Source organism: Bombus pascuorum, chromosome 14 (genome assembly GCF_905332965.1).
Source record: "Bombus pascuorum chromosome 14, iyBomPasc1.1, whole genome shotgun sequence".
NCBI lineage: Eukaryota > Metazoa > Arthropoda > Insecta > Hymenoptera > Apidae > Bombus > Bombus pascuorum.
This window is the reverse complement of record NC_083501.1, coordinates 2,052,002-2,068,604: the sequence shown is the minus strand read 5'-3', so window position 1 is coordinate 2,068,604 and position 16,603 is coordinate 2,052,002. Positions and strand designations below refer to the sequence as shown.

Genomic DNA, 16,603 nt, shown 5'->3' with positions numbered 1-16,603 from the left:
CAACGTTCGAATCGGTGGGCGTGCGTAACTTACGTACGATTTACAGGCAAACGGCAATTTTACGCTTTCCGCGTTTCGTATTTTCCATTTCGTTTTGTGGATCGTAAGTAACACGTGTAATACACCGTTCTAGTATCGTTGTTAATTTACGAACTTCCACGGGGAGTAACGTACTCCGCTTCGATGGAGGAATTACGTGGAACTGTGCGCCATTCGGCCTGTAAAATAAAATTACGACCCTCTAAATTCTAACGAGAGTTCCGTGTCGTCGTTCGTTCGGAATCACGTTGACACAAACCTTTGACTCATTGTGGGGTTACGTTGTAAATTAAATCGTTTTACTCCGTTTACTCCGTCTTACGTACGTTATATCGGCCACGGAACCAAAAATTCTCTGTCAATTTTTACCAAAATTGAAACATTTCCAATCGTCGAGGTATCGTTCGATATCAACACCAGACAGCGGAGATATCTTCCTTTGATTCGGATCGTAATAATATCATCGAGTAGAAGGTATCCCAGCATCCCCTTATCCAAGCCTACTTAGAAACGTAGGTTACCTGTTGGAGTCCCCGGTGGAGGCGGGGAAAAAGCTGGCCTAGAGACTTGAAATAAATCGGGGATTCGCGTTCCGTCGTGTTCGCGGTCGGTGGTCTTCCGAAGAAGGACGAAAGGATGTAGCCATTTAGTAGGAAGGAAATACACGGCGGCGTGTTTCGGTTTGGCGGCAAAAAGCGTTCGAAAGTTGGACGACGATAGAATAGACGCGCGCCCCGCGGCGGTAATAGCAGCGATCCGCAGCAACGGGGACACGGTAGCCGAGTGGTCGGCTGATCGAAGGTCGGCTGGTTCTTTTGGTCGTCGCTAATTGATTTAAGAATGCCGCTACGATGCGAATGCACGCATGCTGCGCGTCGAATCCGGCCTTTAAGGACCGTGTGCTCGCGAGTGAGCGCAGCAGCGCAGCGTAGCGCGCCACTGCGCTACCTTCGTCCGCTGATCGTTCGTCCTGGAATGCCACCACGGCTATCCCAGACGACCCTAGCCACAGGGAGATCTGAATCTTTGGCCCATCTTCTTCTTCCCTTGTAATTGCTGTGGAGTTTGTTTTTGATACGGCTACGCGAACACAAAGGGCGCATTTGGACAATGGGGTCCTTTTCGGAATCGGAGACACGCGCTGCGAGTCGAGATTATTTATCGAGGTAAACGAATTCAAGGATAAAGGTTTCCTACGATATTGGCGATAGTTCGGGTGGAAGCGCGACTACTCGTCCTGTTGACTGATTAATTTCTTCTGTAGAGAAAATATTCTGTAGGTAAAATAGGTCGAAGGAAATTTCAACGGATAGAAATCGAGCGTGATCGTTCTCGAGTGTGCACAATCAGCACGGAATAATACTAAACTCGGGAGTGTTCACTCCGGAAAAGAAACATTGCAAACGCGTACTTCTCGTAATCAACGGAGAGTTGCACAAGCGAGCTTCCTCCACTTTCCATTTCCACGCCCGCATCCGACATAGTTAACGCGACTCGGCCGTTTGTGTTGCATTCAGATTACAATCGAAGAGATCGTCGTATCCGTTGGAAAAATCCAATGGAAAGCCAACTCGAACGAGGGAAAAGAGGAGTCGCACGAACCCGGTAGCAGTTCCTTTCGTTCGCATCGACTTCCTTGACTTCTTAATTATGCTACGCTATCACGCGGTTACGCAATTAATGATGTAATTACATAGCTTTTCGATTAATTATTCAAGGAGAATAATGTTCCCTCTGAGAAAGCACTCGGAACGGCCGTGTCAAAGTCATTGTCAGCCTAGACTACGATAATGCTTCGCTTTTTGTTCGGCGATTCCGCATTCATTAATCGGGCAGATCGTTTCCGGAACTTTTACATTTATATACAAAGCTGTTTATACGGCTATTAAACTGTTTCGAATGTCTGAAAGATCGCGTGGATAAGTTGCCGATGATTTGACGTCTACGAAGATCGTTAGCGTCGGTCAAAGTAAAAGTTAGTACGAAAGGAAATTTTTAATGGCCAGTAATAATAAGTGACGCGAATACATACGTATGTATGTTTTAATTGCTGAATAATTGGACGGTTGGTGATAAAGTAACTTAAGTATGATTTTTAAGGATAAACGAACAATTTTATAACGCGTAACACGATTCACTCTCGTTTCTGTAATAAATTAAAAACATTGCACGAAAGATCATAAGTCTAACTGACTCACTTTGTCCACATTTTTATTGCACGTTCGCTCGAGTAATCAGAAGTGACACATTAACGGTCCACGCGTGGTACGAGGCGATGCATTGCAAAACAGTGCGCATTGCAGAACCATTTACAGCACGTGTCGAGGTTCAACTTTCAAAACGCGGGTGTTGAATAAAGCTATGTGTCGTGCAACCTCCCCTTTTCTAGGAACTGGACTGAAGTAGCGAATGGACTGGAGAATAGCGAAGGAACCATGCTTAAGGTTGTTACCCCTTGAGGAACCAGATGTTCGCGTGATCCAGGTGCGCCTACAAGGTCCACGTCACATTGTAACGCTCTTCAGGAATTAATTCTGACTGGGATTTTTCCTCGGCTCGTGAAAGGAGCCCTCCCTTTTCAATGAAATCGACAATGGTCCACGCGATTCCAGATGCTATCTTCTCTTTGGGATCGGATACTTTTAAACGTCTCGGCATGCCCATGCACTGGAATGCTTTCACGCTGAGTTTGCCTTTGGTTCTAACGATTAGCGTCGCTCTCTTTTTGCGATATTCGGCCTCGAGATATCCGTTTATCGGGAGAAGCTGGTAGAAATTGTCGAGGCAACGTTGTTCAAACACGTTGATTGTATTTGCAACTGTTCGCCCTGTAAATGTTTGGCCCAAAGTTTTATATCTCTAAATTCAATTTTACCTCAGAGAAAATAAATTACCGTACAAGTTACGTTAGTTTTACAAAGACTGAAATTAATACGTACGTATTGTCGCGTTTAAGAAAATTGTCCATTTGAAATTTCAAAAACGTTTTCAAACTTAAATAGGAAGAAAATAAACATTTATTTACGAGCAACTCGATACCAATGCGCTGGAATCGAAACATCCTGCAATTAAAACCCATATCATCGTCGTTAATCATCAATGCACCGTAAGATCTATATTTCTTGGTGCACAGTACCGTAAGATTCGTACTTCATGATACGTAAGATGCGCCGTAAAATCGATACAACTTGATACGTGTCTTCCTGATTTCATAATGTTACCGATTTTTCGTAATTTCACGATATTCAACCGGATCCTCGTGATATTTCATATTTGCCGTGCTTACCTTTCAACGCCTGTCATTTACTTCTTGTCAAAGGACCATTGTGTTTCACCAGAATGCCGGTTGTAATTCGAAATAGTTTCTTCGAAACCATTTCTACATCTCCGTCGCTGATAGATTTCCAGAGAACGTTAGGCCTCTTTTACGCCAGCGACGGTGATCGTTGCGCGCTCTTACCGTTAGGGAATAACTTTGCACAACAATATTATCGCAGTTTTTTTTATCCTTAAGCATTTCCTAGTAGTATCTTAAAACAAATAACGATATAGGTCGGAAGAAATCGATCCCAGATATGTAAATTTTAGTATCGTTATTGTAAATAACTTGGCTCATCATGGTCGAATATTTTCTTCGACGGTAGGAAAAAAATCGATCGGCGATGCAACAACATACTGGTTTATATACTACACGTAGTTTACGCATTAATCACGGCAGAAAGTGCTTAAACCTGTGAATAAGCCCGAGATGATAATTACACACATATGGGAAGGTGGCGCGACTAAACGTCTTTTACATGGGGCAAACGAGTTAGTACTTCCTCATCGAATAACTTTTTAATTATGTGGGATCTCGATTACTCTTTCACACGCAATTTCGTGAAACGATTGTAAAACATCGACGATGATAATTATTTCGATCGACCGATAATGTTACTCGTTATTTCAAGGTACGGAACACTTTATATTTCGCAATGTTATGGTCAGTGAGCAACGATCTCTTGTCGGCGTGAACAGGGCATTACGAGCCTTTCAAAATAAAAGGTATTTTTCCACGAATAAGAAATAAGTCGATAATTTCAGCAGGAAATATGCAATTGCAATGACAGTAACATTGTGATCGTTCCAATGATTAGAGAACAATGATTCGATTCTAGCAACCTTTATTCGTTCGAAGCTTACATTTTCTAGATTCTACCCTTTCAAAGAAATTGGACGGTTCACCGTAGACGGACGAATCGAAGGAGAATGGTTCCTTGCTCCTTCATCGTCGTCCATTTCTGTGGGTTCACGAAATCCATATACGGCTATGTCTAGGATATAATGACTGTTATTTAAAAATCGAGGGAATAGCTATCGTCGAAGCCACGATCGGTAAAATAACTTTGCTCGTATAGAACGATGTTTAGAAAACCTACGAGAGACTGTAATAACGTATTGGATATTTTTCTGGCCAAGGCTTTGTTCTAACCTGTGCAACGGCTTCGATAAATGCACGTAGCCGACAAGATATTCGAGCTTTGATATTCAGAAATATGAAACATGTTTTTCCAAGATCGTTTTGCGTTATAGAAGCATCTACGATAAACTGCCAAATAACGAATAAATTTACGTTTTGATTAGCGCAGTAAATTCTTTTATCGAAGCAAACTTTTTGATAAATATAATGGTCATTGACCCATCAACTCACGATTATGCTATGGGAAGGAATCAATAATTCATATAATTCCTATAATTACAATTTTTTTGCAAAAAGTTTTAAAATATTAGTAGAATACTGTCTTAATGAATATTTCGTTTAGAATTAGCACGTATCCGGTGAGTTCTACAAGCAGTTTGTAAACTATTTTCTCGTGTTGTTCCTATCCGGTTTTCTATTCCAAGATAAGTAACGGAGAATTCATTTCTAATCAGCTAACTTGTGCTCGCTTTTCGATTCTCGATTGTGTTGAATGGCTAAGCCCATTGTAGTAGAGAAAACTAGCTTGATTTGCAGTCAAGCGAACAAAGCCGTAGAGCGTAGACCTTGCAGTGGACAGGTTAAATTGGCGTGACTTGTGGTCGCAGAACTCTTCCCTTCGCGCTTTAGCCTGTTTCGAAGGTCTGCCTTTCGACAAAGGTTCAAATACAAATTTTTCCACGTCTGACCGCACGTTTCTGGAAGATCTGCCACTTTCGCAAAAGGCCAGAATTAGAAAGACACGCGTTTTACGCCCGCGAAACGGTACAACGAAGTAACTTGATCCTTATCTTCGGCTTACAGTTCCATTTGTATCACGTTGAGTTACCTTTCTCTAGACTATTCAACGAACCTAATGTCAATTGTGATGTTTATTCGGAAATAAGGTAGTTTTTCTTTTTTAAATATACGCACGAGGCTAGAATTCCCACAACGAGGAAAGATCAAGCTGAGAGCATGCAATCTCGGTTCGTTAACCTGTGTGTTACTAGTATCATTTACCAATAAATATGTAAATACATATAATAAATGTGTAAATAACGTGTATCGTTAAAACCGAACGTCGATCAATGGCTTATCAATTTAAAGTTTTCCCCTTTCCATATTTTAACGTATAAATATTATTTTGTACCGCTGCTTTATACGACAAAAACTTAGATTACTTCCTTTAATATCTTGATCAAGCGAGTATTCGAGTCTCGATAAGTATCTGCTATGTTAATGATAAAAGAGAAGGATTATAACAACAAATTATCGCTGGACGATTTTAGTTTCGCTTTTTTCCTACTTAAAATCAACGTAATTTCCGCAACTGTTGGATTACTAAACTTGATTACTTTCAATCAAAAGAATATCAAATTTTATACGCCTCTCCAATTCATCCTTTGACCGAACATGTTCCGAAAAACGAGTATCGATTTATGTAAAAAGCTTCTCCTGAACTTTTTATGCATTTTATCTACACTTCTCGATTAACGAAGGTAGAACAGATAGCCGTAACGAGATATATCCTTTAGGCGTTTCATTTTTTTCGAGTTACTCTGGTTAGAATTAACTTGTAATTAAGGATAGCGGTTAAATGCGATAATGGCTTATGATTACCGTACCCCTTCTCGTGCCTGTTTTCAAAATGCTTACAGTCCACTTCTTATGCACGTTCTTCGCGCATGAATTTAAGCGGACGTATCAAACTAAGTAAGATATCGCCGAGAAAGAGTAGACTCGTGCCACTTTTCCATTAAATCTCAAATAATATCGAGTATCTTATGCGATGGGAATGTACGATTCGGTGGATTTTTAATTCCTTATATAATCCTAGATTCGTGGATTAACCACGTGGGAAAACGTGTATTGTTCAGGCGAAACGATCATAAGACGTTTGAGAAAATGTTAGCGTAGGAACAAACGAGAATGGAGGAGACTCGCAACGACCTTCCGTAATCATATTTAATTCGCCAGAAATTTCCAGGCCAGGGGTCATTCGAAAGTCTCATTGTTGTAGTTTGTTGAACCTGTTCCTGTATCATTTATAATGTTCGCAAATGGAGCACATTTGCTTGGCGGTTTATTAATCAAAACGTTAAATCATCGTGACTGGAGGCTGAAGAATTCTTAGAGACGGCGTGTATTAAGCGACGGTATCAGGAATTTAAGGCACATGTTATTCTTCTTTAACTAAAAATACCGATGCAACTTTTTCCGTTGGATTTCAATTTTGCTTTCCGCTTGTACATGGAATCTGTTGAAAGATCCGTATAGGAACAGGTTGTCCAACGGATCGTTATTCTTACCATCCACATGGTTTCCCCATATCCGTGGAATGTAAATTTCATGACAGGAGCGCGGCCGATGATTTTCGATGTTGCAAAAAGCGTGGAGCACGAAGGGGAGTTAAAGCATTCTTGGTGGAGAAGCATTTGAGCAGCGTCGCGAGCACAAGGGGGGAAAAAATGGAAGGAGCCGAAGGTCTTCTGATGAGAGGGACGAGGCCGTCGACCCCGGTGCAGAGCTGGAGGTTTACACGCCTAATAAATTACTGTAAACTGGAGCCTGGAGTCGTAGCCGAGGGTTTGCACGAATAGTAGTTAAGTGAGCCGGTGATTTGTGCGATATCGTCCATCGTCGCTATCAGCCCCTGGAATCGGATGCACGGTTGAATCTTCCCTAGTAATTTTATCCCGGTTGAAGGTTCAAGTTCCCTCGACGTAGATTCCATTTCCCCCTTACTACCGATTCCGAAGCGAGGATCGAGGCAACGGTCGTCTATAGTCTATGGAATCTATGGGACGGAGGCTTCGTTCGATGGTCCAGGAGAGGGGAGGGGTAGGGTTGGAATTGCCTCGGTGCATCGATGCATTGTCGTTTTTCTCATCTGCTGAAATTAAAATCGATACACCGTTCGTCCTTGTTGATCGGCGTGGAGCTTCGAGACCGCGCGCGCCATTACAATTTCATAAGCAGCTTCCACGGGTAGAGAGGCAGCACCGGTGTACCAGGATATTCCTACTCTCATCGGAGTTTGATGCACCCTCCCGGACTTGAGATACGTTCCGGAGACCGCGACGCCCCTTTTTGTCCGTCTCAAATGTCTTCATTTCGTTCCCCTGGTTACGCCGCGTGTCCATAGGAAAAACCTAGAAAAAATCCTCGCCGCTTTTTGCACGCTGTCGTAAGCTGATTACGATGATTTATGGTGAACGCGAAGCATGCTTTCGGTGCAGGCTTCGTAGTGGATTATTTCTTGCATCCAATCCCCAACTTTTTCCCTCCCTGTTGCTTTCTCGTCAGCACTTTGCGGTCTATATTGGACGGCCAGCTGGACGTTTCGTAATTCGTTTATTTTTGCAGGAAAATTTGGACAGCTTTCATCGTATTCTGACATATTTTATCGATGACAAACGTATATCGATAAAAAGCGTAGAAAGGACATTTTTTTATAACGAATATCCTTCTGAAATGTTTTCTACGACATCGACTAAAATATCGAGACGATCGTGATCATAATTACGATTAGAAAGAAATCGATGTCATCGAAGACAATAGACATAAAGACAAAGTTGCGTTTCTTTTAGAAATTATCGGCAAGGCTAATGATAATTTATAAATGTTCTATAAAATGAATTAGAGCGGCAAATAAAATCGTATTAATGATAGGAGCTTTATAAACTTGCAGTAAAATTTGAAGACTCAATTATTTTCACTTCCTTTAATTGGACGTGATTGGTGTTTATACGCGTTTTACAAATGGTAGTATGCAAAAAGCTTGTATATTGACTTCTAATTATTTTACGAGTCATCTCATTCTACTGCCATAAACTACTTTTCAGGTTTTATCTTGGCTACATTCTCCGTCGTTTTATGACACAACGCGCAAAATAATAAACTTTCTTCACAACCATATTCCTAATTAGCAGCCATTCGTTTCTTATGAACGGCCTCTGTTATTTTACTAGCATCGTTAGATAAAAGTTGTAACGCATTTAAGATTCAGCTTACGCTCGTTTTTTCCAACTTGCTCGCGAATGAAAGTAAAATAGATCCTATAAAGAAAGTATAAAATAGGGAATAGGACGAAGCTAATTTTAATAATTGGCCAATGAATGCTAACGCGAATCCTCTTTTTACGCGTTTTTGCATTATTCAATTTTCTTCTCCTATAATCTATCTTTAACGGGTAAATCAAATTTCATTCAATTTGCATTTTTACGGTAAACGCGTAAAGCGACGTACGATATATATCGTAAAAGACACGGTATAGATATAACATTTTTTTTTTTTTTTTTTTTTTGTTTTTGATAAGAAAGCGATTTTAAGATCGAGCGATACATCAGCGTACATTATTTTATCGATATTTTAACTTTCGATTAAGATTTTGGATCGAACGTAGTCCGAATTCTTCGACTAGGAACTTATTAAATATTTGACATCGTTTAGATGGATCTCTTCTTGATGTACGTTAAATATTTAGCTGTATAAAACAACTCGTACAACTGGTTTATTTAACTAATATCGTAAACAAGACGAAAAACTTGTTCAAAAAGATCCCGCAGCAGCAATGAGACTAACTGAAATACACGTTCTAATATAACGACACCCTAGTGTATCATTAAGCGTGAGGAATTACTACCTTCAAACGCATCGTTAAATAGCACGTGAATAGTATTTACATAATGGTATTTTTATAACGTTTAACCTAACTATATACTATAATAATTTATAATTTGATAGCTACCTAGCTAATAATGGAAAAAAATTCAACATAAATTGCAAAGCGCGTGGGCTGTCAGTCGAGTCGCCCAGTGAGTCAGTTTTCCCTGGAGTTTCATTCGTACTTTCTACGGTTGTGGCATTCGACCTTCTATATTTCATCATTTTCTAGCGTCATTTCGCCACTTTTTCATCGGCAATGGAATTCTCTTAAAATAAGATCAATAGATTCGTTAGGGTTTACTTTTCGCTTTAAACTAGTTGAGACAGAATGAGAAAATTTCTCCGCGGTCATCGCGGAGTACTCGACTGTAATAATCAAACTATCCTGTTCGGTAAGGATCGTTATCGAGCAACCTTGACGTGGAAAAATCGATTCGTACCGTTTCAGTAACAAGGTTTCGAAGGATCGTCCGAGCGAGTAACGCATAACTGACTGTAAATACTGTAATTCGATTCGATTGCCGTAGCAGCGTGCACCGATCGTGCATTTCATGCACGTGCGTTGGACAAATGGGATTAGTCGGGTGACGAAAGTGTCCGCTCGGAACGGAACCGATCGTGCCGCTTGAAATTCCACGATGACGCAGAAGGAAAAGTGGTGGCCGGTGGAACAGTTAGCCGGGTCCGCGAGCACAGCTCTGTTTGCCATGGCACCTGAGAATTTCTTGCTGCACGCGAATCACAAAGAGTCTTTGCTGGCTGATTGACCTGACGCGAGATCGATTCGCCTAATGAAGCCACCTGGTTAGAACGAAACGCGATTCCGATTCTCCCGTTTAAAGAGATCCGTCTTCTTCAGTTCTCTATGGAGAGAAATCAATTTCGTCGAGGAATTTCAATATATCGTAAATTGATATAAACGTTCTCTTCGATTAAATTCGATAAAAATACTTAGCTAATGCTAACCACAGGAATTATCCGGATTTTCTTTTTATAGAATATCGATAAAGAAATATTTGTTTCTTTTTTTTAAATAAATAGTTCGTACTTTCCATTTGATAAACCATTCAGTTACATAATGTCACGACATCGCAATACTATGAACTGCATCGTGTACAGTATCGTGTTAAACGATCGGAGAAGGACGAATGGAAGCATGGTTGTCACGTGGGCATAGGTCGAGTTTTTATCATGTTCACGGGGCTCATCGTGAATTGTGCCGCACTTATAGCGAATTCGTAGGCGTTAAATAATGTTTCCTTAGTCAATTTATTGTTAGTGCCTGTTCGATATAACCTGCGCTGGCCAGCGCGAACCGCATATTTACGATCGGACTGTAAAGCTCGCTTAGGCGTGTGCGTTGCGCTATTTGTTACGATAAATTGGAGCAGACCAATTTGTCTCGAACTCTCGGTTCCACGGAATCATCATCCTTATTGTCGACGATAACGATCCTTCGTTGAAATAATTTACCGTATCGGTATGGAAGTCCCGAGATAATATGCAAGAGCGTTTTTCCTCTCGTGGCACGCGTCTAGAGCGATAATTTATTGTTTTTGAGAAAATGTCTTACGCCTTTCGCAGCGTATCTCGTACGTGTACGTTGAAATTTTCATAGTCGTTAGACGGTTAGGCAACGTGATTCGGTTCTGTATTAAAATTCTGTAAACGTCTATCTATTCTAATCAACGATTAAGCTCGATAATATCACGTAATAATTATGTCGTATAATAAATCGCAATGACTTTATACGAAATGCGATATATTATCAAGTATAATATACAAATTCCAATCCGTCGGATCGAACTAGATTTTAGACTTCAGCGTTCATAATATAAGATAAATGCTTCAAATTGTGCTCTTCTATCGTTTCGTTAGCGAACGACACTTTATGTTTCTGATTATACATACGCATCAACGTTTACTCCAGATGGAAAGGTCAGTGTAGAGCGAAGCGTAATTTCTCGATTATGTTTTAAAGAACTGGAAAGAGTGATTCATTGACGGATCGTTGGAAACGTGGGCCGAACACGATCGGCGTCAATAGTAAAAGTGTGGCAATCGGCGTAGCAATTTTCCCCGATGAATCAACGATCTGCGCACGCGACGCACATACATAAAAACGAAATTCGTAGCTGGTTTCTTCGACGCTTGACGTCACCGTCGTTGCAACCTCCTTTCGTCGCGGCCAGCAATCGACAGGTTAATCCGTTAGGCGTCGCTTCAATAACTCTGTCGTGTTGCAACTATCGAGTAACAAGGCAGGTATGCTAACCACCATGCCCACTGCCCACTCGTGACGTTTTCATTAGATCGTCCGAAGAGGTCGAGGACGGATAATCGCTTTCGACTGGGGTTAAAATAGGCTTGAAATCGTTTGGACGTACGCGTACATGATTATTCTAATAAACGCGTTATCTCGACATTTTTGTAAAAATGTTTTTATTTACAGGTAAATGTAGAAAATATAGAGAGATATATTATTTATGGTACGACCCGATAAATATACTTGCAACTCTACGCGCGATTAAAGCAACAAGGAAAAAGAAGCAGCAGGGTAAAGAATCGATTTATTTCACGATCATTTTTTTGAGAAACCCGACGTCGTTACGGGGACAGTGGTTGGAAGAAGCAACCACCCTGATCTTAAACTTTGCTTGCTTTATTCTTATCGGTTGAAACTAATAGGTTCGCGTTACTCCGGTTTATTACCTCGTAATTTCCGTTGCAAATGTCAGAAAACCAATATGGAGAAGGCTCGGGGGAAGAAATCTACCTTGTAGAGGTCGAGACCATGGTCGTGATCGTGGTCGTGGTCTCTGTGCCCGTTTTGCAAACTTATTGCTACAAAGTGGTTTACGATTGAAAAGGAGGAGAGGACAAGTTCTGGTACTTCTGATAGCGAGCAACCGGGTTCTCGCCGCGAAGCATTAGCGACCTCTTTCAAACGTTGTCGACGCATTCGCGGAGCATACAGTATAACCTGTTTCAGTGATCTAAGCTGGTTATCACAACCGTTCCCGTTTGCTTTACCGGGCATAATTTACGTTTTCCTGAAAATGTCTACCGGATACCGGGCCCATTAAGAGCTAACCGCTGGCTGCCGACGATTATGGTTCACTATCAATTATAACCAACCCTGATGTCTTCTTTCATTTTTATTTTTCCATCCTTCCTTTCTTTCCTTTTCTCTAATAGTTTGTTCTTTTTTTTCGATCGTTTACCATTGAACAGGTTTCATGAGATCTGACTCATTGGTCGGGTGAAAAATCCGAAAGGAGAGTGGCGTTGATTTTACATTGTTAAACGATGAATAGAAAGTTAGTGAAACTGATATCGCGTCGAATCTTGCGAACGAAATAGAGATTCGTGAAAAATACCTGACGTACGATAGGGGAAATAAAAGGGCATAGATGTAATATCCCGAGCTTGTATACTTTATTAGTTTCATTTCGAATTTAGGGTATGGAAGATGTTGATTATATATTATGCAAACATAAATGACAATAATTGCGTTCAATAAAAAAAAAAAAAAAAAAACTGAGAGCAATCAAACCTCTTGCGAAAGAAACCGACGCAACGTTCAAACGAATCTCCTCGAGTCTAATTACGAGGGAGTGTGCAATATGCTCGTTAGGTATCCTAAACAGGTAAAGGAGGTCAAAGACGATCGACTTTGTCTATGGAATCGATTAAATTAAAAACGACACGTGATGAAATCGCAATTGCATTAACGCGTATAGGTATCTCTTCTACGAAATCAACGATATTCGTGTGATATCACGAAGAAGCTACGTGCTCTGCTTGGATCTAATTCATACGTATATACATAATCCGTATTATTATGAAATAGGAACGTGAAACTTACCCGGGTATCCCTCTGGAATGACTATTTCCGGCCCTACTTTAACGTCGTGCCGATAACGATGAATCAATAGGGTTGCACTAACCCGAAGCGATCTCTGTTGCTGTTTGTACAGCAACACTGGCCTACCGCCGGTACCTTCGAGCCTGACCACTCTCGGTAACGAGAATCGATCAAGGAACTCTCGAAGGGGCATGTAGCCGCCGCTCGAACCGGAACTACCCTCGGCCGTCGCTTCCCTCGAACTAGGCAGGGACTTTGGCAGCGAAGGTACCTCCTCGCTGGACATCGTCGAAAACTCACCGTTCGACGACATTGTTCCGCACTATATATTATTTTTTCACTGATCTCGTTTAACTCGATCGCAGACACTACGTTCCGTTCGTTCTTCGCCAATCGGTGACACGATTCTGCATCGTTACAACATGGACAGAGTTAGGAATTTCACGAGAGATTCGCGTATCGGTAACGAAGAAAGCCTTTGAGACGTTTCTTTAGAACTTTCCAGAGCGGCACGTCATCGAATCGTAGTCGTGAAAGAACGAATGCCGCGTTTACTTTTGGCAGCATTTTTATCCCCGCGTCATCTGGTCAGTCCCAGAACGTCGACGGAAACTGGCTGTCAATCGGCAACAGGTTCAGCGGGCACTTTCTTCGGTTATGTCACTTGGATCTGGACGTCACTGTCACTTTTCACTTCAACGTTACGGAGAAGCTAGCGGATAATTATTTCCACGATCGACGATAGACGGATCGTGAACGGGCGGGGCAAGATTTCAGAATCGATCTCGATCAAGCTGAAAGCCGATCGTTGCAGTCATCGAGCGCGACCGAGAATTCATTCACTGGACACTAACTGTTACCGCAAGCAACAGCACGCAGTGAGATTAACGATCACGGTTCGATGGTCGTTGTTGCAAAACCCGGGGATAATTTGTTTAATCCTTCGCGTTACCGATCCTTTGACTCAGCACCGTGCAAATTCTCTTCTCGAATGCCTTCGTGTCCTTCGCGAATGACCCATCTTCGACATCGCACTGCTCACCAAGGTTGACGATCCCTTCCTTTTCAACGACGACGACGATCGCTAGGGAAAAACGTTGCGTCATTCTTCCAAACAGCTGATGATTCGTTCGATCGATCGTGGATCGGTTTCACGATTTCCTTGAAAGCTCACTGATCACAGGGAACGCCAATCGCTCCGCGGAATTGGCATTCCTTCGCTTCGAAAATTCCGCTCCATTTACTAATCGCGAAACGTTGATACGTATCAACCGATCGATCGATCGACGTGTCAACCGCTGTCCACTCTTTCCGGCTGCGTCGGAGCAATCGCATCTCCCGTGGCTCGATTCCCGTCGCGTTTACGATTTAATGGAACTTCTCACGTGCCTCGAAACATGTATTTTAGTTTTATCGCCTCGCAGCCTCCGCGATCCTCACCCTCGGATTCCTCTATCACCGAGGCTGAACTACCGCATCCTGGTAGCCTTTAGGAGAATCTATCGTCGAAGGAATATGGCAAGAAACCAGCTTGATAAAGTCTCAAAATTCAAATCTTCATCGAATACTTGGAGCAGAACGTTTCAAGGAGCACGTGCAAACTTTCCTTCTCCGTTCGATTCACAACGATCGGCAAAGACTCGCGCTGTTTCTCTCCAATTTTGTTTCTTTTTGAAAAAGTTTCTCGCATCCTAAGGACGAAAGAAGAATCATGGAGGATGTCGCGAGCGCGAAATTCGTTGGACGCTTTTCACGGTGGGACGAGGCGACGTTGCCCAAGCCTCGGAAGAAGAAGAACCGATCGAACCGGCGGACGCGAAGTCACTGACGCCCGGCGTGACTGAGGCCCAGCGTAAGAGGCCCACTGACACTAACACGCTCGCAACTGGTTGTATCGTACGATTCGTCGTACCGCCTCTACTACACGCAGCACTGTCAGTGGCCGTACTACCAGCAGCGCTTTGCGAACTTCGCTCTAAGTCCTCTCGGTGGAAGTGCAGGTTAACAGAATACATGGCTATACCATAGGCTCACCGACGCTATACCACGAACGCTATACCACGGCCAACCTACGAAGGATCTGGGCTTATTCAATAGGGGTCCTCTATTGTATCGAAGCTGAACTGTTGCGCTCCGACAGAAGCGAACCGCCCCTTAATAGTTTCTCTAGAAACGTAATCGGCCGTAGTAAGTGGAGTTGCTGCGTGTATGCGTCTCCGTGTACGAGCATCAATAGTTTGACAGGGTACGAGCAAGACGATGATATTCGTTACTAGCGAATCATCGTAGCGGAATCGATCCGGATTACTTCGTGCTGGTACCGATCGCCGATGCGAGGTTCGATGTGCTTCGCCAAGCGGTTTGATTTCCAGTTGAAATCGATGGTTTTATTAACGTTGCGTGGGGTCTGTCAAGACGACTACCAGTAGAGAAGTGGATTAGGCGTAATTTGTTTTTTGTTCTTTCACGTTTCTATGCGCGTAACGTACTGGTTGACTGGTACCGTTATCGTAAGAGCGTTCCTCTGATTTCTATTGATATTTTCCTGGATACGTTAGACGCGTTACATAAGTACTTATCTAGAGATTCCATGCTAAATTTGCGCCAGATATCTCTTACACAAGGTTTTAACGGTAATGTAGTTTGGTTACGTAAAACTTATACGATATTTATAATATCCATAATAAGTTAATTATTTACAAATATTTGTAGCTTCCGATCTTTCTAACGTTGATCGATAACGATCGGTTTTAAATACCTAATTGTAGCAACGATATGGAATTGTATTTGAACAAGCGACGAAAAATTAACGTTCTGGAGTAGAGTAACTTTCTGGCTACATTCTAATAAGCTGTATCGTACATATATGATTTTTCGTCGTTCGAGAAACGTTCGTACTTTGATATATTTTAATTGGAATCTCAGGCTCGTTGCAACTGTGATGTTTCTAACTGTGACGCCTTAAAAAGCAATCTCACTAGCAAATATATAGGCGAGGAGTCGCGAGGCAGCTCGGTCCTTATAAAAGATCGTCCAAAGTAAAACTTTACGTTCGCCCGTAAACTCGTACCCGTAATACCTTTCCTTATACAGTTATCTCCGACACTAAAGGGAAATGATACATACCTGGTCTCGGTGGATGTATATTTAATTATATCATTTTATTCACCTCGTTCGTTGCTCAACGATGCGCGCCACAGATAATAAAAATCACGATGGAACGGCTATGGTTCCTGGGAAGCTTGGAAAGTGGAACGACCTTGAGTTTCATTGTCGAACGAATCTCCTCGCGAAAGAATAACAAGCGTGTACACGTTGCATCACGTCTAGTGATATGAGTTCGCACGATCGTTTCGCGATGCCTCTTTTCTCTTCTTTCCCATCTTTTTCTTTACATCGCTGTCTTTTTCAGTTTCTTCTTCCCTCCATCGCGGAGAATCACACTCTTTTGTTCGCCGATTGCGCGCGCCGTGACGTGTAACGACTAACGACGACGTACAGTACAGCGAGAGATCGTTGCTACACCGAGCAACGAGATATCCTGCTGGTGTCGTGCGTGTGCTTACACTACCGCTTCTCTCTGCTTG

General features: G+C 42.1%; 1 protein-coding gene and 1 long non-coding RNA gene across 2 annotated transcripts in view; one reads left to right on the top strand and one right to left on the bottom strand.

Moving 5' to 3' along the window:
• The window catches only part of LOC132914287 (uncharacterized), a 111,044-nt gene that overhangs the window by 4,840 nt on the left and 89,601 nt on the right, over positions 1-16,603 (top strand). The gene's annotated exons all lie outside the window — the stretch shown is intronic.
• The window catches only part of LOC132914255 (uncharacterized), a 24,817-nt gene extending 8,214 nt beyond the window's left edge, over positions 1-16,603 (bottom strand). The window contains exon 1 of the mRNA XM_060973208.1: positions 13,017-16,603. Coding sequence (XP_060829191.1) covers positions 13,017-13,329 — 313 coding nt within the window. The 5' untranslated portion in view covers positions 13,330-16,603. The remainder of the gene's footprint in view (positions 1-13,016) is intronic.